This window comes from Parus major, chromosome 2 (genome assembly GCF_001522545.3).
Source record: "Parus major isolate Abel chromosome 2, Parus_major1.1, whole genome shotgun sequence".
Taxonomy (NCBI): Eukaryota; Metazoa; Chordata; class Aves; order Passeriformes; family Paridae; genus Parus; species Parus major.
In genome coordinates, this window is record NC_031769.1 from 144,271,775 (window position 1) to 144,298,054 (window position 26,280).

Below are 26,280 nucleotides of genomic sequence, written 5' to 3' on the forward strand. Positions count from 1 at the left end.
AACTGGGGACTTTATCTCCTCTCTTATATGCCACTGTCCATAGTTTGCTGGTACTTACCTAATACATTAGAAGCTGGCTTAGTGCAGAGACAATTTTGACTCTTTATCTTTGACCTGATTTAACAAAGGTGATCCATGATTATGGTTGACTCTATGGTGGAGTTGATCTGTCCTGTAGAACTGAAAACTTCACCAGCTAGCACTGGAATTCAGTGACTGCTTTAATACCATATTAAACTGAAGCTGGTGAAGGTGAGAATGATTTTTGGTATTTACAGCAGTTTGGAGGTGATTGTGGTGTATTGAGAGGGGTGAGTAAAGAGGAGAGTCTGATTCTCATCCAGCACTACTGAATGTGACTGTTCTGACAAGGGCAGAGCTGCTCAGATGTCCCATTTTTTACTATCCAGTGTATCTAATTCAGATATAGTTTATAAGCTTCAGTTCAATAATAAACCTGAATTTCTTTGTTCTTGTGCTCTTGGGACAAGTAAACCCTAAAAGTGGAACATGGGAAGCACCTATGCAGTTTGTATGTGAGCAATCTTGTGTAAGAGCTAACCTGGATCTTCCAGGCTTACTCACTTCTGTAACACCAGCAGATAAACAGGATTTGCTAATTTTGTAACTAAAATTTGTTTTACTGTGTGCTGCATTTGTACACTTAGGTTTGGGTCCTTTTGCTATTTGATTGAATGCAGTGAGTAAGTAATAATAGTAAGTTAGTGACTGATACTTTGAGTGTTTCTATATCTATGAAATATTTCAAAATAAACCTTTGATCAGATATTTCCAATTTGATAAAAAAGGGAGATGAACCAATAGTTTGAACAAAATGCAGTACCTGCTCAAATTGAATAATCTGCTTTCTACTGAAAGTATTCCTTCAATATCATAAATGGGTTTTATTTATGGAATCATCAACTGAAATGTTCCAAAGCCTTTTAGTTTTATGTGGGAGCAAAAATGCTTTGTGACTGCATTGTAAGCCATATTTTACTAACCTTTGTGCTTTTAAGCTACACCTAGAGGTACTGTGCTTTCAAAACAGCAGAATTTCAACTTGCAACACAAGCTTCTTATGCTTCAAACTTGTCAAATCAAATATTTGGAGTCTCAGTGCACAGAAAAGAATAGTTCAGTGGATCTCAGGATCCAGACACTACATTTTCATATTCATTAAATGTGTCTAGAATATGTCATCTGTGCAGTCCTTGTATAGCTTCTGTAGTGTCTGACTTTGGCACTAGAGATTTCATGTTTTTTAAAAGATGACAACTTCTGGAGGTATTAAAGTTTGGTAGGTTAAGTTTTAGATTTACACAACATTAAGCTACTTGGTTTTAACTAAAAGAATATAGCTGCAGTAAAGAGTAACTGCTTCTTTTTGTTGCCAGTAGCTTAAAAGGCTATTATAAGTAGACATAAGTAATCTCAAGTAATGCTTGAAAAAATGAGGTGGTATTTCACTACAGGAAAGCTTTATTTTGAGCTAAACTATGAGCTATGCTTAACTATGAGCTACACTAAACTATGAGCTTCCTTTCAGGAAACTCTGGATAGGGAATAATTGACTCTCAAAGTTCAAATTTGTAACAAATTGTTTCAATTTGTTTGCTTTCCTTAGTTATACCTTCATAAACAATATAATCAGAAGTCCAAGTTAAAAGGAATCTCTAGAGAACATCTGCACCTTCTGTTGAAATGATGGTAAATTAAATTGCACAGGACCCCATCAGTGGCCTGAGTCCTGAATATTCTCAGCAAGGGAAATTTCTACTTGTATCTGTTCAATCTTTCTGATTAATATTTTTCTTGACTGTATCTTAGGACCTATATAAAAAAAAAATTAAAGAAATTTCCTGAGAATTTCTTGATGTGACCTGATAATTTAAGAAAAGACTGGTTCATGGAAGGCCTTAAATTTAATAGTTTCTGTGGACTATATTAATCTATAAGCCATTTTCTCAATAGTATTATGACAGTTCTACATTGGGAATTGAACTTAAAACTAGTAAGGGGAATAAACTTATATTTTCATATTTAGTTGACCTTTAATGCTTGCTTTCCTTTTTGTCTAAAGCTGAGAGAAAAAGGCTTTACTGGAGTTGTAGACTTTCTGCATTGTAGGGTGAGTGCAGCTGGGCCTTTGTTCCACCAGCATTTCCAGTGTAGGAACAAGAGATTTTGGACTGCCATTGCCCCATTGTCAAGTCCTTTCAAGTAACTCCAGCTGAACAGGGAGATGGGCCCATCTTGGCTCTTCAGTGACAGGGCAGTAGAAGGACAAGCAAAGAACTTGCAAACTGTTTTATAAATTTGAGGCCACAAAGCTTAAGCTTGTTTGCTGTTCAGCAATTTTATTTCTGCCTAAAACTATTGTTTTAACATGATTGTGTCACTTCAGTTATTGAGTACCTCAACCTTCTGATCTGTTGTAACCATTTTTCCATCATGATTTATCAGTGGGAGTGGGAGGTAACATCTTTTTCATCTTCTTTTTCTGGTTGGGACATCTGGAGGAGCCCGTTCTCTTACTCTTTGTGTCCTTTGCCAGATTCAGTTTCAGCTTCATCTGGGCCTTCCCCACCCACCAGCTCTACACATCCAGACTTCTCTACATATTATATATATTCTCCTCTACAGACCCTGAGGGCAGTCTCTCAGGATATCCTACTGATTCCACTGCTCCCCAAAGAGCAGGAAATCTGTTTTCCTGAAGTTCAGGAGCCCAGCTGTATTCCTTATGTGATCCATTTCCAGTGCACCATCCCTCTTGGTGTCCCTAGTGAGCTCATCTGTGTTGGTGACCAACAGGTCCAGTAACACCTCCCCTCTGGTAGGTCTGCCTGTTACCTGGCTCAGGAAATTATCCCACATGCATTCCAGGAGTCTCCAGGGTTTCCTGTGGCTCGCCTTGCCACTTTTCCAGGAGATGTTGGGGTGGTTGGAGTCTCTCAGCAGGACAAAAGCCTTGGGCACGATGTCTCCTCTTAGCTGGAGCAAGATGACTTTATCAACAGGCACCCTTTGATCTCGCAGCCTGTAGTGGACACCAAGTTATCCTTGAGTTCAGATACTTCTGTCTTTTTAGAGTCACTGACATTCTATTAATTTTACTATATGATTGTACTTAATGTTTTTTTTTTATTTTATGGTCTAATCATTTGCACCTATGACCAAAAGTTGTTTCAGCAAAATGTCTCTTAATTTTCTCATTGCCCATTAATTTACAATTAGAAATCCACTGAAGTTAATGTGTTGGGTTTCTGTTTTTTTATTTTCTTACAGTTCAACTTTGTGGGAAAACTTTTGGGTCCACGTGGTAATTCCCTAAAGCGTTTACAGGAAGAAACACTGACAAAAATGTCTATTTTGGGAAAAGGTTCTATGAGGGACAAGACAAAGGTAAGGCCTGAGTGTGTCAGTGGAATTTTGTTACTTAACTTAAATTTCTGAGGAGGGGAACAAACCTTGTAATGATAATTGGAACAAATAAAAAGCATAGAAGATCCTAATACTGTTTATTGGTTAATGTCTCTGGCCAGTCAAGCCAAGATTCCACATGCAGTGGGCAAACCAAGCCAATAGATGTCAAATAATGCAAGATGGAATTTTATGGGCTCTAAATTACTGTCAAAAAGGGACACTGGAATGGGAACAATGTGGCTTTTGTATTTTTTGGGGGGGGAAATGAAAAAAACCTGAAATGCTTCATGTGTTCTCAAGGTTGTGAGATGTAGCCAGTGAGTGAGCTGATTTTCATTTGTGTGGTGTTATAAGAGCCTTAGTGTGTAGTGTTTTCATAGAATCACAGAATATCCCAAGTTAGGAGGTACCTGCATGGATTATCAAAGTCCAACTTCTGGCCTTGCAATTAATGGAGAAATTAATGGAAGCATTGCCAAGTCATGTTACAGAACTAAAATAAAATACAATAATAAAAAATAAATTGGAAAAAAAAAGCACAATTACTTGAAAAGTTTGGTTATGGTAATGATCTTGTAGAAAACCATGAAATTCTGTATGTTTTGTTAAAAGTGCTTACTGAAATGCTTTTTTTACCAGGTCCTACACAGAAAATTGTGACTTTCTTTCCTTATTGCTGTTATCAGCCAACTTGATTGATAAACACAGAAAGGTTTCTTAGCACTCTGTCTTCTGCACAAACTAACCACACAGTGATTTTTTTCTCCTTTAGAAGAAAAGGACAGGGAGTGTGTAGTGCAAGTATATACCAAAAAACAGTATATGGGGAACTCAACTTCCAATGCTTGTGGCTCATGTATTTTGAGTAACTGTGCCTAAAGTATTTAACTGAGAAGCAGTTTCTCTTAAAATGAAATATTTGAACTGTGACATTTATATTAGGTTACTTTCTATTTTTAAAATCTCTTATTTGTATTGGCAAAATAATGATTTTGTTGGTAGTCTAATCTTGCTGAGTGACCTCTTAATATTCTTGGTCTGGGTGCACTGACAGTGATCTAGACTGGGTTTTTTTAAAAAAAACCTTCATAGTTAAACACAAATCATGTTGATAAGAATGTTGTGCATGAGGAGCAGAAATAGATTTTCACATATAAAACTCAGGCTGTAATTAGGGGTGTGCAGGGGAGGAGATTTCAGCTATCATTGCAACTTTCAGTTTTAGTAATCTAAACGGTGAAGTGCTTACCTGGCACTTGCCAAATACAGGAAACTGCAGGGGAGTGTTAGTTTTTTAGACAGCAGAACTGCTAATTATATGACATAATGTTATCTGATAAAACACTGAAATTATTTCTAGTGCTGGTTTCATCCCTTGGACCTGTCAAGTGCACATGGGCAAGGGGCAGCCCAAGAAAAAGCAAGTGCTGTCCTTTTGGTCTGTGAATATCTTGCATGTGAATGTCAGTATTTGAGAACCGAGCTCTGCTTCACTCTATTGAACTCATCTTTGCAGTCATTGAATTGGCTTGGGTGAAGGAAGATGAAAGAAACAAGCTTGCTTCTGAAATAGCTGGTGAACGCTTTTTGCTAATACTCTTCCCTCATCTCATATGCTGTTAGCTTTATGTCCAAATAGCACAGTTCTGTGAAGGATGCACTCATTGGATAAAAACTTCAGTGAGAACAGAAAATAAGTATCAAAGCAGCATAGTAATATTGAGATTGAAATAATATTGGTAAAAGTAGCTTGCTCGTGTGGAGTATTAGATCAAACCTGTTTCTGTAGACTTTCTAGAAAAGAGTGTCTTCATGAAACTAGTGCATCTGGAAAAACTCTTGGAAGCATTCCTCCTTGTGCTACAGTTTCTGTATGTGAGCAGAAGCTGTTGGCTCTTTACTTTTTCAGTTGTAGGCATCTGAATATGAGTGAACAGTGTCTGCAAATTCCTTTAGAGAAACTTCAATACTTGCATTAGAATGTTTTGAACAAGAATGTGTAAAACCATTTTTCTTATTTCCTAGGAGGAAGAGTTAAGAAAAAGTGGAGAGGCAAAGTATTTCCACCTAAATGATGACCTACATGTTTTAATTGAAGTATTTGCTCCACCTGCAGAAGCATATGCCAGAATGGGACATGCATTGGAAGAAATCAAGAAGTTCCTCATCCCTGTTAGTATTTTATTTTTTTTTATTGATAATTCTGTGGTCTTGAGTGAGAAGTTTTATCTCTAAAACTGAGTAAGCTGGTCTAGTGGAGGTGTCCCTGCCCATTGGAGGGGGTTGGAACTGGATGATTTTCCAATCTAAACTATGATTCTGAACAGTGCACAGTATTGGTCAGGTCTTGTTACTTAATTTAATTTATGAAAGAAACTGACTGTCAAATACTTTGCATTTTGATACAAGCAGTTGCTGGGTGAATGTGTAACTGCCCACACAAATTTCATGACTTGACCTACAGTAAAAGAGAAACTTACTCTTGCTTAACTAGTCATATGCAAAGTATCACTTTTAGACTGCAGATAATTGTAAAAAATCTGTAAATGTGTGCCTTTTCTGGCTTCTTGGTACATGTGAAGCATCAATTCTTAAGAATTAATATATTTGAAGCTGTAGTATTTCTCTCACTTGTAACCCTGGTTTAGTGTTGAGTGCTGAGAATCAATACAGGTTTATCTTGTATCTTTATTTTTATCACAATACTAGTGATACATGAGCTATACTTGCTTTCTGGTGTATACTTCAGCTTCTGTTATATGGATATAAGAAATGACATCTGGTTTCCAGTACAGTTTTGTACTCCAGGTTTGGGATATATCTAGGTAATGGGTTTATAATGTCTTCCATAAGATCATCTGCTCCTCATGTAAGAACCACCCTTAGTTCTTTGCAGTATTAAACTGCTTGAAAAAATCCAGCCTCTCTTAGGAAGCTCTGGAGCACTTGAGGTGATGTTTGTGTATGAAGTTCCCAGCTATTTCAGCTCTTGAGTGAATATTTCTTCAGTCTATATTGGTAATCAAAGGATTAGTATAGAAAGCAAAGCATTCTCAAGGTGCATTGACTTCTGTTTATTTTTACTGCTGAAAATGTTACCCAAGTGTTAATCTTTATTTGTGTCAGATCAGAGAAGCGTGGGGACCTGGATAAGGAAAGTTTCCTGAGGCACGTATCTGAGTGACAGCAGCTTGTAAATGTCTGAGTGGAGCCAGCGTGGCTGTACTGGGGACCAGTTGGGGATGTCTCTTGTACAGCAGTTGGTGCTGATGGTTTAACAGTGCTCCTGTATGTATTTTGGGAATTATAGTTTGTACCAAACCTAGTCCACATCTATGAAACCACCCAGAGAGTGGTTGGGCTACCACATCAGGGTCCCCAGGGAAACGGTCACAGCACCAAGCCTGACAGAGTTCAAGAAATGGACAGTACTCTCAGGCACATGGTGTGGAATTCTAGGGTGTCCTGTGCAGGGCCATGATTTCGACTTGAAGGATCCCTGTGGGTCTCTTCCAGCTCAAAGCATCTTATGAAACTAGGTCCCAGGTGACTGGAGCTGTGTGCTCCTTGACTGTTTCTTCTGACCTGTTTTTGTCTGAATGAAGCGAGTTCATGAGCCCCAATACTACACCATGGTATGAACCAAAGTGTGATCAATGACAGTTGTCAGGAGGTTCACTAGGAATATGTCCTGATGTGAAGTAACCCTAATACAGATGTACTTCAGGACAGTTAAAAAACAAAGATGTCCTGGGCATTATGTTCTCGTAAAAAAAAAATCAAACGTCACATTTGTCTGCAGGTTCTAAATTTCTTTTTTCTTGATGCATATGAAAAGAGCTGAATGAGCATACTACTGTTCAGGCATCCTAATGATCCAACAGAGGATACTCAACAGAATATCTGTAGGAATGCTGGGCTGTCATAATGAAGGTTACTCTGTTTACATGATTCATGATTTAAGGGTGTGGAGGGATAAGGGAGAATTAAGTTCTTGGCTATTCTAGACAGCAAACAGCTGCCCTTTTTTAAATAGAAATATGTTCAATTTGATAAATGCTTTTTTGCATGTGCTGGAAGCAAGGATGTGTCTGATCCCCATGCCCCCTCCATCAGAGGTCTTATTTTTTTTTCATTCAGCTTGATTTCCCTAATGTTTATATAAATGAAGTAATCTTATCAACACCTGGTCATTAGTGTGTTAAGCCAGTAGAATTATAGACTGATAATGAGCAATCTCATTGACTGGTGTTATACACTTTTCCATCTTTATTTTTGATCATTTGATCATTTGCATCTTATACTGAGCTGAACTGATGCTACATAATCTTTCCTGAACTGTGGGATCAAGCCATCACTGTTTTAATTTCCCTTTGGCTTTTCAATGTAAGCCTATCAGAATTGCTCTAAAAGCCTTAATCTCTTTCACCTGCCCCCTCCCTCCTTGCAGCAGCCACTGAAGGAGCAGCAGCTTTTCCTTTAGAAATAGTGTTTGGTTCACTGCTGCCAAACGCAACTTGGGTTTTATTTTCTTCAAGGTCTGTTGTGGCTTTCTTAAGAAATTACCTGTTTTATTTCAGGAAAGATGTCTTGCTATGAGTATATATGATTATGATCATAATTTGCATTATCCTTACAATGTAGGGTCTCTATGACTTCCTACAGTTTTAGATGCTAGATCAAATTTATGAATATGGTTATTGTTCATCTCTCAGATCAGTGCTGAACATAACATCACATTTGGTGCTAGAAAACAGAATATCCTTGTAGCTGACTATAGCAAAAATGCCTCAGCCTCTCTTTTTTGGATCTTCAGATCCATGGGCAAGTATCCTTGCATTCAAGTTTAACCTCAAGCAGCTGCAGTGGTGTAATTTCATTTAAACTATTGGCATAGCTCAACCCAAAACATGAGAACTGGTTTTGAGGGTATTTTTGCCTGTGCTGACGTTGCCTTGAGTGTTAATTTTCTTCTGTTATTAGAATTGCGGCTTCTGACTTTAAGTACATTCTTTCATTTTTCTTTAAATTAGCCAGTCCCTTTATTCTGGCCAGACTCTGGTCAGCACTCTTGTTTGAGTATTAGATTGGTGAGTGTTGTGCTTGATACTGGTTATTGAGAATTATTTCTATCAGGTCAAAAAGCCAGGTACTTTCAATCTCACCCCTCCCTGGTTGCTGCATTATGCCAGGGTTTCAAGGCCAGGCTGGATGGGGCCCTAAGCAACCTGATCTGGTGGAAAGTGGGAAAAAAACCTCCCTGCCCATGGCTGGAGAGTTGGAACAAGATGACCTTTAAGGCCTTTTCCACCCCAAATCATTCTGTGATTCTATGGTTATGGCAGTATGGACCATTAGAACTTAGTCTATTTTGCTTAACTTTTGAGTAATGGCAGTCATTTGTCTTCTGACAGATACAGCACTAATTACCCTTTGCCATTGGTTACCAGAGTTCGCTTTCCTTGTCTTTAAAGCAAAATATAGAAATGTCTTTGAGAGAACAATCTATACCAGTTATGACAATGTGAGTGGAATTCACAGCCTTCTCCCGTAGCCTGTCCTACCTTCTGCACATTTAGTTTGTATAATGTGGTGATGAAATAACTTTTGGTGGCATTTTGAAGAGCTTGGTGGCCTTTGGAATCTCTCACAGACTTTTCCTTAAGCTGGCAAGTAACTGTAAGGTATAAAAAGGTGGTTGGAAACCTGGTAATTATTGATTGCTCGCTGTCAGGATAAAGATCTACTTGAGTACTTTGCAAAACTGTGAAGGGTTTTGTGGGGATCTGTCCTAACATGATATAAATAAATAGCATTGCTAATAGTTTGAGTGTTAAATTGAAATAAGGTCTTAAGCTAGAGTGATTCCCAAGAGATGCTGCCTTGATGTGGCTGGGTAAAAATCATAGATAAAATTTTAAAGATTGTTAGATCATGTAAGTATGGGGACTTGTGGGATGAAAATGTCTTGCATGGATCTTGATGTAAATGCAGCCTCCATGGCTAATGGATAAGACTGTAGCTAGTCAGGCTAGTCAATTTATTCATAAAATCAGAGTACACCTGTTCAATTGAAATTCAGCAGCAGCATTTGACTTAAATTCAAGTGCTGCTACTGCCTAAGATATTCAGAGGAGGGGTGCAGTCTAAAGAGTTTCCATGTCCATCTTCTAGGTGAGGAAAAGATTGTCTGCTTAATTTGACTTGAAGTGTGCTGTTTCCAGCAGTGAGTATTCATAAATTGACCATCTGCTACTTTTAATTGAGGAATCCATTTCAGTGTCTAATGGATTAACACTGCAGCTTATCGTGGCTGCCTTGTGCTGCCCCTTCACTCTGCATCCTCCTGCTGCCTCTGGCGTGTGTGATAAGGGCCATGTTTTCTGTTCTGTCCTGTGCACAGCAGAGCCCTTCTCTGTGACCTAAGGCTGCTGCTGTGTCTGGTAATGTGCTGCAGGAAAGTGAGAAAGCATCAGGGAGAAAAGAAAAGGGACCCAACACACACAGTGGCAACCCGAGCATGTCTTTGCTAGGGAATTAAATTAACTGAGTATAAAATCATCAAAGGCATTTTTCCAGGGGCCCAGTTCTGAAAAAGATGTTTTGTGAAGAAATTATAAAGGGCATCTGATACAGGCTGTCAGAACTTTGATACTGTATGTTGGTGGCACAGTTTATTGGCAAGGTTTCTTTGTATCAAGGTTGAAATTTTTCTCTATACAGGGCATAGAATTTTGCATTTGTAGCCAGTTCTGATCCAGCAACAGATAAAAAATACAAAGTGGGTTTCTGTACAGTAGCTGGCCAGAATAGTGTTCAGTTTCCTGTTTGTGATCTATTCCCTGTGATGGATTGGCTATGTATTGGGTCCTGGCCATTTAATAATGAAATCTCTTTATCAAAAGCTTCAATTATGTCATTTGAAGCAGTTATTTCAGTCTTCTAGACCTTTCTCATATTTGGTTTCTGCTGCTAAATATAGGATGATCTCAGGTGGGCAGTTGGGAGTTAAATTTCAGAACCTATTTAAGGCAGTTTGGACAAAATGCTGTTACAGTGCTTCTTCTTTAAACACCAGTAACATTCTTCAGCAATGGCATATAAAGGACAACTTTATTTCCTTTTATGGAAGTCTAGGAGAAGCAGAATGTTTCAAGGATAATTGAGAGATTTGAATTCATGGAAGTTTTAATCTTCTTTCAATGCAGGGTTATGTTTCAAAGTCTGTAAGACTGCCTGACAATCTTTTGGTCCCTGTCTAGTGAATAAAAGTAATAAACTCAGATTTGCAGTGAGATGCAGATTCTTTGTGTTGTCATTGAATTGTAAAATGGGTGGTGTTAGAATAAACCTTTCTTCTTGAAATGGGAGGATTTGCAGAAGAGCTGTTGTATCTGGAGTATCCCTTTGTTCCTATGGGAGTACCTATTAATATTTTGATACTCAGTACGGTTGCACCTTGGGTAAAATAATTATCTTTAATTCACCTTTATGGCTGCATTCTGCATGGCTCACTTTAAGTGGAGGAGAAATGATAGAAAAATACTTCTATCTCAAGAGTTCAGTGCTGGGTCTGTGTTATTCCTGTGTGCTCTGCTTGTTTTGGAGGTTGACTCAAGGTCCCTGAAAACTTGTGCTTGAGAAGTACCATATTAATTCTGTGTGTAAACACCTGAGCTTTCTTTTTGTTAGACCTTGAGAGTAGAGGATTTGTGCAGACAGAAATAAGCCATGTGTCCTTGGCATTTTTACCATTGCATATTACAGAACTTAATTTTTTGAGCTCTTCTTACTAGATAACAGTTCTTGTATGTATTGAATGAATTCCTGTGTTTATTCTGTAACTCCTGACTTTTAAAGTGTGGATTCCTAATCTATTCCTTCATTTTCATGTGCTGTTCTCATCAGTGTAGTTGTTCTCTACTATTTTGCAACTCTCTCTCTCCCCCCTCTTTTTTCTGATTTTAACACAGTCATTCTACAGCTGGAACTACAAACTGGATCTCAGTTCAGAATATGGGATCTTGATATTTTTTTTCGGGTGTTTTCCTATCTCTGCAGCATTTTAACATTGCCATTTTAATTGGTAAAACTACATAAAAATATATGCAAAGGGAATGAAAAAAAAACATGCTTGAGCAAAAATGGCAGTTATTGTGTAGAATTCTGTAATAATGTTTGGACTGAATGTTACTCTTATTTACTATGCATATTAAACTTTTTCAGTGGAATGTTCAGCTTTTTAAGAGTTTGCTGACAGAGGTGGGTAAACAATTTGATTTTTTTTCTCACTCTGCCTCCCCCTTGTTTTAGGACTACAACGATGAAATCAGACAGGCACAGCTTCAAGAATTAACATATTTAAATGGTGGCTCAGAAAGTGCAGAAGTTCCAGTTGTCCGTGGAAAAGCATCAATTCGAGCAAGAGGAGTACCTGTTCCTGCTTTGTCCAGGTATGTGGAATTTCATTTGAATGTGTTTCAAGCTTCTTTCTTCAAATAAAAATCCTCCCCCAGATATAACACAATAACACACTAAAATACACGGATTCCCAAAAGAAGAGCAAAAGGTTGGGGAAACAACCTTGGTTTATTAATGAAAGTTGAGTTCATTTGGACTGAACTAACCATGGTCCTGTGGAATTTGAATGCTGCCTTTATCAAGAAGCAACACACAGCATAGGAGATATTCAATCCTACTTGAGCAACTTGATTTTTAGCCTTGTATTGCTACTTAGGTGCTGTCTGTGTTTGGAGTTCACAGCAGGAAATATGTGTTACCTGGATTGTCATGAATTTCAGGCAGTATCTCCAACTTATACCGTATGCTTTTCTTTTTTGTATGTTACTGCTTTGTTTTCATAGTCATGATGAAATGATACAGAAGTGCTCTGGAGGTAGAATTTAGATTTTCTTGTCTGAGTGGCACTTACTTTGTGAAAAGTGGCTTTTGTTTGTTTGGGAGTAGGCAACATCTACTGCTTTTGCTGTTTTTCTTTGTCACAGATGTTTTATTTTTACTCTAACATCCTCCATCTTCATTGTAGTAGTGAGATGACAGTTCCAACTCCTTCAAGTTCTGAAGTGTGAAAACAAAACCTAAATAAAGTTCATAACTGTTTATATTACCGAGTACAGCTGTATTCTGCAGTACCTAAGTGTTGCTGTTAGCTGTGGTAATCTTTTGTTTTGTGTGCAGTTCTTGTTAATGCAACTCGAAACTTGCATTTCTGAATGAAAGTTGTAAACTAATTTCTTGTTTCAATGCATTTCTCAAACTAATTTCTAAATAATACTCTGAAGCATTTTACCTCAGGTGATAAAGCACATTAGAAGAAGCAGCACTAAGGAAATATTCTGTTTATATAGATCTGCTTAGTTACATGTATCTTGACAATAATTCAAATGCAATTCAGAGTGAATCTTAATTTAAAGAAATTATTCTTACTCTGGATTGTGTCCTGGGAGAAAAAAAATTCTCTCAATCATCAAATTGCTGTTCTTCCGTTTTGTAATATTGTGTAAAAATATATATGTATTCTGCTTTTCTTGATTTTAATGTTCTGAGTAATGTTAATTACGTACCAAGGTTCACCCCTTGGCACTGTAATCAGCCATACAAGAGTTCTTTCACATTGGAAACCTCATTTGATTTTGGAGGGGGTTTTTTTGCAGGTTTTTTTTTTTGTTTTTAAATAGCTTTTTGTTACTTTCTCACAGAAGTCTGTAATGATTCTGCTACCAATGCTGAGTACAGATGCATTTGCAGTACTATTTCAATTTAATTCATTTTCCATATCCTTCAGCTAATATTTCTGGAACACAGAAGCTACTGCTTGGTCACATCCTGTCACCAAGGCATGATAACTACTTTACACTGTTAGTACCTAGTATGTGCATATATAAATAGTTTTTTAGAGTACTACATTTCTAGCATTGCTGGTTCTGTCCTCTGGATTTTGGTAAACTATTTTTTCAAATCTGCATTTTATGCAAGAGATACTGTTACACAGCTTACAGAATCCAGCATAGTTGGTCTACAGCTCTTGAAGTGTCTTCAGGGTAAATTTAAATGTCATTACTGTTTGATTTGGAGATGACAGTAAAATTTTGTTGTTTTGTCATCACCATTTTTCACATATATTCTAAAGGAAAGTGAAAAAGTGTGTTTGACTTGTCCTTACTTCAAGGCTTATCTTAAACTCCAAGACACTTTTCTCTCAAATTTAATTGCTCTGTTAGCATGTTCCTTAAGTGAAGTTCAATTCTGTTGCTGCTGAGATTGTACAGCCATTGAGCTGAAGATCTCAAACTCAGTTATAATGCTCTGATTCTTTTTTAGCAGAAATGGATTTCAATGGATAATACTTTTGTTGAAGCAAAGCTTTAAAGGCTTTGTCTCAGTGTTGGATAAAACAGTTTCAATAGGCAGCATCCCTGAGATATCCAGGAGAAGTTGAAGCAAAGCCTCAGAAGACTCGCAAAACAAAGTCTAAAACCTTGAGTCTAACCTTTCTTTGTGATCTGCAGAATGGTTTGATGATACCAGCCTTGATACATGAAACATCTTGTTGAGTGTGTTTAAGTTCCCACTTTTGAAACATTTATTACTCCTGAATAGTTTCAAAGAAAAAAAATGTACTAATTTATGCCTTTTTTGCTCCTTATCAGACATGTGGGAACTGGATATAATACATCTTATCAAATCTATTTTTAGATCCATAGCAAAATTTTATTTTGTATAGAACAGTACTTTTGTGTTTGCATACAGAAAAATCTAGCTTATGTGCAGACATTCCTGTGGGGTAAGTAATTGCCTATTGGTTGTGGTTGGCAACTGTGTTCTTTTTTATGGATTGTTCCAAATTTTCTTGACAAATTTTTTTCTTGCTCTAGAGCCAAGTAAGGTTTTGGGGGTGACTGGATGGAATTTGTTCTGGGAGAGCTGCGTGTGTGTTGCAAGCTTTACATTCAGGAATGTTCTTCTCTTATTGTTGATCTTGGAGGATACAGCTGCTTCCTTCAGCTATTTCCTTTTTCCCCACCTTGCCCCAAGTTTTTGTCCCTAATACTATTAAAGATGACCTTCAGATGTAATCACAGCACTTCTATTTTTTGTAGTGTTCATGCTGAGCAGTTAAACTATTTTGACATAATCCCACTTCTGTACAACAAAGAGGGAAAGTGGTGAAAGTCTGTTTTCTGTTTTTTTAATTCTCATCTTAAATTCTTTTCTGGAGGCAACTGTGTAAAATGATCATATCAGTTGCTTTTTAATTTATTGTGATAGCAAGCTTAGAAGGATCCATGGTATTTAATATGATAAGGTGGAAAACTAGAAAATATAACTCATTAGGCATCAGTGTTTCTTTAGTGCATTTGTATTCCCATCTTGAAATCAGTGCATTATAAATGATAGCAACCAAAATATGAATTTTGATCTCTGGTTAACTAAAGTCTTAAAACAAAACTAAACACTTAAACACGTGTTAATGTTCTAGTGGAAGGTGTCCTTGTCCTTCTTCCCAAGAGACCTGGAACTCGATGATCTTTAAGGTTCCTTCCAACCCAAACCTTCCTATGACTCAATAGATGGTAATGTACACCTCTAAGGACGTTTTGCAACTGAAACAGCCTTTCTCTCTAAAAGTTCACGCTATTTTAAGAAAAAAAATAAATTCAAGGATCACTCAATTGTTACTCCAACTGTACGTTTTAGAAAAGTGAAATTCTAGAGGATGATAATAATAAGTCTCAGAATTTGGCTAAAAGTTCCTTAATGCCTTGGGGTGGCACGGAGGGAACCATTTTGTGTCACTTATAGCTATAAATTTGTGCTAGAATCACAGAATGGTTTGGGCTGGAAGGGACCCTTAAAGACCATCTCATTTCACCCCCTGCCGTGGGCAGGGCATCTTCCCCTAGACCAGGTTGCTCAAAGTCCCACAAACACTTCTAGGGATGGGGCATCTGCAACTTCTCTGGGCAACCTGTTCCAGCATTGTCTCACCACCCTTATGTCCAATCTCAACCTGCCCTCTTCAACTGAAAGCTGTTGTCCCTTGTCCTATCAGTACAGACCCTGATAAAGTTACTCTTTCTTATGAGCAGCTCCACTTAGTTACTGAAAGGCCACAGTAAGGTGGAGCTGCCTGATTTCACTCCCCAGACTGAAAGAGATTGTATTTGAAAACAATGCTCTCGTTAAAGAAAAGGCAGATTTCTGGTTTGTGCTTTCAAGAGGGTGTGGAGTTGTTTATTTCTTTTTACTTTTCCATTTATTATTCATGTTTCAGTCTGTGCATGGCTGGGGTCCTAATGGTTGAATGACTGTCCCTGTCTGGGGAAAAATAAAAGTGCTGCAGAAGCTGTGAGTTAGAACTTGCTGTCTTACATGTTAGAAGTAAGATGAGCTGACGTGGATCACTGCTGCATTGTGTTCAAACCTTCCAGCTGCTTTCCTGCCACCACTGGAATGAACTGGTTTCTTTTTTTTGAAGAATAACTTTTTCTTGAGAACATGTAGGTAGTGAAATGCAAAAGATTCTGTAGCACAAAATAAATGTTTCACAAAGCCAGTTTGGGATCTAGGTCAAAGGCAGATATTATTGTTCACTGTGTTTTCTTTTGGTTTTGTGATCTCCCATTTTCCACAAAATTGAAACATGACCATATGTGTTACTGTTTTAAAATATAAATATGAAATAAATAACACTCCTGTGCAAGAGTGTTAATTCACTGGTGGCTTTTTTTTTCCCAAAAAGGATGAAAAGTCAGGAATCTGAGTTCTGAGTTGAATCCAGATATCAGTGTTTTAGTATTTTAAAATGGCAGCAATGAAATAACAGGTTTGTTATTTTTCAGATGTCTAATATAAAACAGAAGTATTTATTGTTTGAGGAACATTGGATGTAGCTGGCTGTGCTCAAATGACAATAATATATCAGCATCCGGTAACTAAATTTGTTAGATCTCTTTACTGAACAGGGTAAATCCCTGCTGATATATGGAACTATGAATGCTAATATTAAATAATTTCAAATGTTTCCTCTTAAGAACTGATCCTAAATTTTCTGACTATTTTTTATGTTAAAGTTTTTCTTCCGTTTAATGTTTCTGGGGGAGACAGTGAAAAGGATCTTCATATCATCAACTGTTCCAATTCTTTGTTTCACTGAAAGTGCAGGAAAGCTGTGAACTGACTCTAGTTGTGATTTCATGATCAGAATAATTTTACTAACTCAGCCATCCAGTGATAGGCTAAGCTTGAAATAAGAATCAGTGTGATTCTAGAGCGGAGAAAGTGCTAAATGAGATGTGAAAGTGTCTATTGATGAGGGCATCTGGGGATGAGTGTGAGGTACTGTGCCTGCTTCTGTGGTCAAGGGCAGTAACTTAGTTTGCTGGAAATAAATCCTAGAAGCACTGTGGGACTACTAGAAAGTAAAAATATCAAATATTATTGCTAACAAAGGCCAAAGAGGAAGTAACTAAGCTGTATAAGTTGGTAAAATACTATTTCAGTGGGAATTGATGATTAGATTAGTACTTGTGAATTCCTTCTGAACATTCACACAAGTATTTTGAATCTAACATTGTGTAGAATAATTCTAAGAGGTATTAGACTTTGGTATTAGATTTTGGTATTAGATTTCCTTGAGAATGTTTTTACACACAATAAATTTGGGATTGAAACAATGAGATGTTAATCACAAAATTCAACACTTCAGTAATACTATAAGTGGATACAGTTTGTATTTTCACATTTTCAGATATTAACCATCTTCTATCATTATTCTACAGTGTTCACAAATCACATTAGCACCTTTTGACACTTTTGTTAGAGGCTTTTTCTCCCCTTCTCTAGTGTGTTTATATTTTTACAGAAATTGTGCTTCACTTTGTATTTTCTTTTTATACTGAATTGCAAATATAAGTAATGAAATAATGTCATGAGAGGAGAATTATATTCCAAAAAAACCAGCTTTCATGACAGTGTCTTGAAGGGATGATGTGGTATGTGAGTTAAATTAGATTATTCCTCCTATTTTCTAGTGAAACAAAAGATATTAAATGAGTTACTGGGATTTGTTTTACTTAGTCTGGTCCATGGTACAAATATAGATATAAAAGATACTGATATAAAAGCATTTTTTTCATGCAGAGCCTACAAGATAATTACTCAACTTTGGGAGTAAAATTATTCAGGATCTAACAATATGAATTACTTATTGGAGTAATGGAGAAGTGTTAACTTCTTCACTGGATTCACCACTGCCAAATTAGTAAATTCAGGAAAATCAAACTCAGTGATTATGAAGATGAAACAAATATTTCAAATTTTCTTAAAGCAGTAATAATCTGGTAATAAAATGTTTCTTTGAGAGCAAAGCACAATGGACTCAATGCATAGACGAACATTTTGTTGCTAAAGCCTTTTTGGAAATGACAATAACAGCACGTGGCTCAGCGATAGGATTTGCTGTGTGTTTCCTGCCAATAATTAAGTACTAGTGTGTGTAAGATAGAAATTGCAGTTCATAGGTACTTCAAATTTTTCTCAAAAAGATAAAAAAATCAAATGTTGGTGTCCTCTGTGATGGTCCAGTACTTGTGTACTGCAGTGTTGTACTCTGAGGGGTTATTGGCAAGGGCCTTTTTATTTCACCTTTCCTGAAAATAAGGCACTTGAACCCTGTTCCAAAGTATTTGCACAAAGTACTCAAAAAGTTTGGAGACAGATCTGTGGGAGGTTCAGTGCTTATTTGTGCATTCCATTGGCCTTGGATATATGGACTCAGCACTGTAGGAAGTTTTTATGGGTTCTTACTCATAAGGGGTTCTTCTTGAGGACATTGAAAAGATTTCTGACAGGGACAGAGGTGACACTGTGATAGGAGAGAAAATAAAGACAAAAGAATACCTATCTTATATTTTAGAATATGAGCTGGTATCCGAGGCTGACAATGGGCCGACAAACCAGCTTTGATAATGTGTAACTTGTTACAAAGGTTTTATAAGGAAACAAAACTAATCAGCAGTTTGGTAACAAAGACAAGGGGAATTGGTGGCACCTGAAATTTGGCCTGCAGAAGGATATCCTTGGGCAAAGAAGCAAGCAGTGGAAGTGGTCTAGGAGTCATGAGAAGTTTGATTTGATGGTAAGATATCTCTCAATGTGATAAAACAGCTGGAATAAAATATGTACAATAATTGTTCTAATTATTAGCAGTTACACAAAGATTCTTTAATTTATAGCTGTAGAAGGGAAAGGGTAGTGAGCAAGACCCTCTGTGCAGTTTCTTCAGAGGTTTTGGAAGCAGATGGATACCCCTCAAAAGTATTTGATTAAGAGATGAAAAGTTCAGGAAAGAACAAAATTTCAGAATTGGTTTCATTCAGGTTTTTTTTCATTCAGTTTCGTTCAGTGCAGTCCTGTATCTTGTTACCAGAGAGGAGCCCAGCACCTCCTGTTCCACTGCTCCCCTTGAAGAGGGTGTAGATTATTCTGAGAACACCCTCAGCCTTCTCCATTCCTCCAGTGTTTCTGTTGGCTGCATCAGATAAGCCTCAGTTGTCATTTGTAGTATGAAGTGCTTTAATCTACTTAATTGTTCCTGATATGCGAATGGTTCTAGACTGCTCGTCATCTTTGACATAGTTTCTGATGCACTTCCAGTTATTTTATGTTTGGGGTTTTTTTTAATGTGGAAATAAGCTGATTTAGGAAACAAGTCTGTGAATACACAGTGGAGTAGTGAAGTTTTGTGTGTACTCTTACATTTTCGAAAACTGTAGTTTTTAGTGTCCTGACCTCTGGGCCAGTCTTAATTCTGGATGTTCTATAGGCAGTCATAGTGCAGAACCCATTAGTTTGTGTAATGGTAGGATATATAAATTTATAGGTGTGTATGTATTAACTCCCAAGGGTCCCCTCCTGCAAGTTGGACTTTTTTAGCTATTTTCTTTTCAAAAACATCCAGGTTGGGATTCAGCTACAGATTAGAGTAGGCATCTGAACCTCTGTTGCAGTTTATTGAAAAATAGTGCACGTACTTTTATTTGTTCCTTTTTTCTGTAATTTGTCTCTAAAGCACTGGCAGCACTATCCAGTGGATTACTGTAAGAACAGCTCTACCATGAGAAACTCCTTCAGTTACTCTTGATTGTGTAGCAAAATCTGCATGTGCATGTAGACATTCATATATACAAATTGATCTGCACTGGAGATTGAGGCCCACTCTGGGAGGTTTACTGATTCTGGGACAGTTGAAGGACCTGCTTTTCTGAGTGTTTTGTTTTACTAGGATTCTTTCTTTGAGGTTAGAGTTGGGTTCAGCCTTTCAAGTGATAACTCCTAAAACCTGTTCTTGCCTTACTGAGCTCCTATTGCCCTTTCTCAAGCTTTTTCTTTTCTGATAATTGTGTATTTGCTCTGACTTCCCATAGAATTGCTCACTCCCCATACCACATATGTACATTTTACTCTTTTAAGTATTTTTAAACATAATTTTTATAGCTTTCCTTTTCAAATTAAGGAATACTTGGGCAGACCTGTTGTTTTTGCAAAGGTGTGCAAAGGTTCCTGTTCAAGTGGTTCCTCAATATTTTGAGTCTGTTCATTGTAAATATCCATCAAGCATCTTTAGTTCCTCTAAAACTTAGAAATAACAATTCTTAAATTAAAAGGATATACCATTTACAATACATCAACTTTTATGCAAGTTAAAAGAAGTAACAATTCACAGTTTCTAAAATTTCCTCCTAGCATCATAACCTTCTACAACTCAAATCTGTGGTGCTGATTGAACTCTCCTGTTCAATTCTGTTCCTGAGTTTTGTCTTGGTGCTTTTCCAGTTTCCTCCAGCCTGGTGCAGTAACCATAAGAACCATACATCTCAGATTATGAGATCCTGTATGAGGAATGAACAAAGCTATGAAAAGATAAGATCATAAATGATCTCGTAATACAAGAGAAATATCATTTCCCACTCATCACCATTCCAATCCTATTAACTGCTTTTTGAAATGCAGAAAACACCTCATCACGTGGATCTGGCTTTCTAATTTCTTTTCAAGAATAAATCTATGCTACCTTGAAAAACTGTACCTTTTTTCTTCCCTTAAATGTTTTTCCATGTTTTTCAGCATTTCCTGTTTTCACTTGCACCCTGCTGGAAGGATGCTGTCATGATTCTGCCTAGTGATTCTTGAATCTTTTTACTGACTTTTTTCTTTCTTTCTTTTTTTTTTTTTTTTGACTTGATATTGACTAAGTCTATGCCACTAGGTTCATTTCCCTTTCTCTGGCTTCTCTTGGAAAGTATCACATTTGCTATTTCTTTATATTACTTCAGTGGGCTGTGTCTGGAAACTTCACTACTCACCCCTGCCCCCACTAAAATGAAGTCAAATAAGCAGCTGGTACCTTATCCTGAGGAGGCATTCTACAGATTAGCCAAAACCAAGTAATAAGCACAGTTTTAAATCACTCTCTAGGCTTGTTTGAAATACTTTGTGGCTGTGTTTTGGTCAGTAATTAAAACTAATGAAACCTATCCTGGCTGTATCTTTACATTTTTGCATTCCTCATTCAGTGATTCAGTGATGCAGTTTTTAAAATGCTACTTATTTGTAGTAAAAGGATTGTCTTTTTTTTTTGTTTTCTGATTTGTTTATTGATGTGAAATTATACGACATGTATGAAATGGGATAGGAAATCCTAAGGCCAAATCTGGATCTTTGTAATACTGTTCAAGTTGGAAAATTTCTACTGAAATGAGGTCATTTTTAGTCAATTATTGTTCTTGAGATTAATTAGATAATGCCTTGGTAGGTAGAAAGATAAAGCAGAGCTTGTGCTTTGTTTCCTTCTATGTATCTGTTAGAGTACATGATAAGGGTCTGGCTTCTTTGGAACAATTCTATTGCCAACAGCAGTCATTCAGACTCAATTATAGTTCATGGGTTGAAATTATATCCATAAAAAGATGTCTATTAGCAATGTTTTAGATGTCCTCTTTAAGAGAGAGTAAATGACACAAATTTCTCACAGATTACTGTACCTCTAAAGGTCTCTCCCTTTACTACAGGGAGTCAGAAGAAAAAGCCACTTCTAAATGGATCAAATGTTTTTTGAAAACTGGTTCAACTGATGTCTCATATTTTTCATCCATATGTTAACTGTCTAAAGTAATAGGTTGCAAGTTAGTGCCTAGCATGCTTTCAGAATTTCTAGACCAAATATACTGTTATTTAGTGTTCTTAAATACATGTAGGACATCAGGTTATATCCTATAATCACCCTGCACGTTTTATTATGCTTGGGTTTCCTGAAACAGATGGACATCTCTTCAGAAGCAGAAGAAAATGTATTTTTGTGACCCACTCAGTATCTCACACCCAGTGGGATTTTTAGGTTGTGTTCAGAAGCTTTCACAGGATCAGAAGGGAGTGGCAACTGATTCCTTTGTGCAGGGTTTGAGTATGATATGGGCTGACACCTTCAAATGAAGCTGTTATTATTCTGTGCTTGTGATTTCACATACTAGAAGTCAAATTCCAGTGAAGTTGACTGATTCCAGCAGATTGTTTTGGGTGTGTCTGTGAGTGTGAGAATGACTCAAGCCAGGACAAGGTACATCACTGAATCCCATGTCCAGTTTGTATCTTCCAGCATTTTTTGCATAACGCGTGTGATCGGATTAAAGCCTACAGAGAAATGACAAACTCTAAATCTTTTTCTGGCTGTAGCAAAGCAGACCTGTCATGATGTGGGGGAGGGATGTGTTGGAAGGGGAGCCCTGGGTATAGTGTTTAATGGTGAGTGATCTGTGTGTTCGCAGGGGCCGTGGGGGAGTGCCTCCACCACCAGCAGGAGTGCCCAGAGGGGCACCAGCTCCCAGGGGAGTCCCTCCCAGCAGAGGACCAGTCAGTCGGAGCCGGGGACTTCTGGCACCCAGAGCACGAGGAGTTCCTCCCCCGGCAGGGTACCGGCCCCTGCCGCCGCCCCCGGCACAGGAGACCTACGGGGAATATGTAAGTGGAGCTGTGGATGTGCTGTGCATGGAGCATGTGTCATTCTGGAGAGGTCAGATCCCTTCAGGACTCTGTACAGTCCCTGTAATTAGCCCCTAATTAAGTCCTACACCCAACATCTCTGACAAATGTGGTCATCTCTTTTACCGTTTCAGACTTGAACTATTTAATTATTTTTAAAAATCAGGTTATATGTATACAGCACCATAAACACATTTACAGTGCATTTGGCAAAATAGTTATGTACCTCTTAAATGTTCAATATTAGGTTTTTGCTTTCCAAAAAATATGAGAAATCACAATGTTGCAGGCTTTTAATTCTCAACTAAAACAGAACAATATTCTAATCTTCCTAAGCCTATCTTTGTGGTCATGTAGTTGATTAATGATTGGACAAGTAAAATATTTTTATGAAAGCTTCAGAACTAATCCTAAAATTTTAACAGTGCACAGTTTATCTCAGTAAGCCATACATATCCATCTTGATTTTATTGTATTAAGTATTAAAATCATATCAAAATACTTTTTAGGTTATATATGACAAAATTATGCAGTTTTGAAGTAAGGAAAGCTTAAATTGAACTTACAGAGCAGTAAGATACAGAAAAGAGATCATTAAATCAAAACAATAGTGATAAAAATGAATTTAGTCTTAGAGAAAAATAATACCTTCAAGGGCAATGCTTTTAATGCTTTTTTACATAACTAAATGTTTTAGTGTACCCTTTTTACAGCTAAGGGTGTCTGGACTTTGTTGTTTAGACTAGCAGGAAAGGAGATTCTGCATTCCTGAAGATGGTTTTGCTATTTAGATATTTTTTTTACTTTTCTCTAAACCTTTATTTGCCTCCATTCTTCCAAAAATCCTCACCAAAACCATCTAAATCAAACACCAGGTTTTTTTTCCTTTTGGTAGAAACAGAGTTTTCTATATAAAACTTGTAGCTTTATTAGAGAAGAGGTTTAATGTTGTTAATGTAAACATTTATACAACTGAACAATTCAGAATAAGGTAATGCAGTTCATTAATTTTGAGGAAGAATACTTAAGCAATGTGTCTAAATTTCCCCTGGCTATACTTGACTAGTCAGAGTGGGTACTGCAAATAAGTGGTTCAAACACAATGCTTTCAAAAGAATCACTCCTCAGTGAACAGCCTGTTTCCAGGACATACATTCTAAAACACAGAGAGGTGGTAGAATATAAACATCCTTGAATAACTTCATATTTATATATAATCTATTACTTATAGCCTGTGTCTATAGAAGTGGTGGGGAAGTAACAGCTGTTTGCCTCAGTATCCTGAAGTATGCTTCACTTTTGGGAGAATAATTAGAAAAGAGCACTGTACAGAAAAATAGTGCTGTGCGAAATAACTTCTAAAAAATTATTTTTTTTGAACTAGATCACTTATTTTCTGAAAAAGATACCTTAGCTGGGATAGATACAGTTTGATAGTTAAAGCTGTAGTTGATAAAGCAGTGCTAGGTGGTCTATTTTTTCTTTAGAAGAAATTCAGCAGGGATGTAAGCTGCTGGTGTATTGCATGTTCAGTGTTAAATTTGATGCTTGGTATTTTTTTAATCTGTCCATCTACAGTACATTATCTAAGTGCCTTAACTATGTCTTCTACAGGTTAAGGGAGCATGGTAGGAGTCAGTAGTAGTATTTCTGCCCCTTCTTTACTAAATCCTTTTTAGTAATATCTAATACTAAGACATTAGTTTGCCAGTCTGGACAGAGTAAGGTCTTGTTGAATGAGGAGTGTCTGTACAATGAGAACATCAGAAAGACTGGGGGGTTCCGTAAGTTATTTTAAACACCATTAAAGCTTTGGAGACTGAGATATCCAGAGAGCTTACAGAGAAACCATTAGAAGTATATTGGGTTTTTGTGGCCAGGTTTTGGTAACAGAGGGGTGCAGGGGTGGCTTCTGTGAGATGCTTCTGGAAGCTTCCCCCATGTCCGGCGGAGCCTGTGCCAGCCAGCTCCAAGGTGGTCCTGCTGCTGGCCAAGCCAAAGCCCAGCAGCAATGGCAGTACTGCCTCTGGGGTAACATATCTAAGAAAGAGAAGGAAAAACCCAGTCAGAAGCAGTCTGTTCCTAAAGAGATTCACCCCATGGAAGGGGCCTACACTGGAGCAGTTCATGGAGAACTGCAGCTCAAGGGAAGGGCTCATATTGGAGGAGTTAGTGTCTGACTCTACCTCTGGGAGGGATCTGATGCTGGAGCAGCTGAAGAGTGGGAGGTGTCCTGTCCCTGAGGAGGAGCAAGCGGAGACAAGGTGTGGGGAACTCACACAGCCTCATTCCAATCCCCCTATGTTGTAGAGTGCAGGGGAAGGTGTTGCTAAATTGAGTTTTTATTTCTCATCATCTTACTCTGATTTCACTGGTAATATGCTAATTCCCCCCAGCTGGGCTTGCTTTGCCTGGGACAGTAACTGGTGAGTGATCTCTCTCTGCTCTTAAGCCGTGAGACTTTTGTTATGGTTTCTCTCCCCTGTCCACCTGAGGAGGGGAGTGACAGAGTGGCTTTGGTGGGCACCTGGTGTCCAGTCAGGGTCAACCCACCACAATAAGACTTTCCACTGAGGATTGGAAAGTCCTGAGGATTCATGAAGCTTTTCATTCCCTTAGGCTTACTAGTTTTTGCTTTGTACTCGTTAAACTAATGTGAAACACTGTGCAAGTCCAGGAGGAAGCAAACTGTGTGTGAATGGAAGCTTTGAACTACTCACTCCTGTAACTGTGAATATCTCAAAGGTGATTTAGGATTTTCAATATGTAAAGTTCTTGCCTATTTCCTCTGTTGAGTGCTATTAAATCTACCTTGTTGCAGACAATGAATTACAAACAGCTTCCCTTTTCCTTCACTCCCTTTGCTAACTCTGTGTAGTTCTTGAAATCAATGAATTTTTAACATCTATGACTAACTCAGTTCTGCCTCCTGCTTATTCTGGTATCTCTCCTTCCTCTTCTTGATTAAGGAGCTGGGTTATTTTTGAAAGTTATCATCAAAATGGGAAGGGAATGCCTATTTCATACTGAAAAATTGGAAGGGTTACTTCTGGAGGCAGTATTTCACATGGGAAAAATATAACAGCAAGAAGTTGTTAATTTGAGATGCATTTTAATGTGGGCTCAAGATCAAGAAGACTGTGTGAACATTGCTGTCCTTTGTTTAGAGCCCACAGGGAAGTGTTCCAGAACCTTGCCCATTACAGAAAGCTCTACTCAGTGAGCTGCCTGGGTCTTCTGTCAGCATTCTGGGGTCTTTGTATTGGTGGCCTCTGAATGCTTTGGCTTTCTCTGCAGAAGTCACACAATACACTGGACTTGCAGCAATATTTGAGCATCTTTCCAGTTCAGTATAAATAGTTGTCCCACTCCACTGTTGCCAGTCTCATTTATGTATGAGTCTCAGCTGCAGAACTTACTCCTCCTGAGACCCCACCACACTGTTCGTACCATGATGAAGCTCTTGAAGCCACTAAATAACAGTTCCTTATCATTTTCTCTGAAGACTGACTCTTTAATAGCTGTAGCATCAGCTTAGATAGGAAAAATTCTGGCCTCTATGGTCAGCCAGCTTTATAATCGCTGCTCTGACCTCACTGCTCTGGTTGCTGTGATAAACTTTCTCTGAAGACTAAGAGGACTCTAATTTTTCTTTTCCTCAACTCCTCAGGTCAGGAGAAACCATGTGACGTGTGAAGCATGGCCAGGATTATTTTTGTAGTAGTTGGGTGAGGTGGATGCTACATTTGTTAAAGCACTTACAGATGGTTTCAGGAACATTTTTCTCTTCAT

The 26,280-nt window shown here is 37.7% G+C and overlaps 1 protein-coding gene across 2 annotated transcripts in view; it reads left to right on the plus strand.

Annotated features, from left to right (window-relative positions):
- KHDRBS3 (KH RNA binding domain containing, signal transduction associated 3) overlaps positions 1 to 26,280 on the plus strand; it is a 90,154-nt gene that overhangs the window by 32,732 nt on the left and 31,142 nt on the right. For both annotated transcript variants that reach the window (XM_015619206.1, XM_015619207.1), the window contains exons 3-6: positions 3,292 to 3,408; positions 5,455 to 5,601; positions 11,743 to 11,882; positions 22,275 to 22,467. In XM_015619206.1, the coding sequence (XP_015474692.1) occupies positions 3,292 to 3,408; positions 5,455 to 5,601; positions 11,743 to 11,882; positions 22,275 to 22,467 (597 nt within the window). The remainder of the gene's footprint in view (positions 1 to 3,291; positions 3,409 to 5,454; positions 5,602 to 11,742; positions 11,883 to 22,274; positions 22,468 to 26,280) is intronic.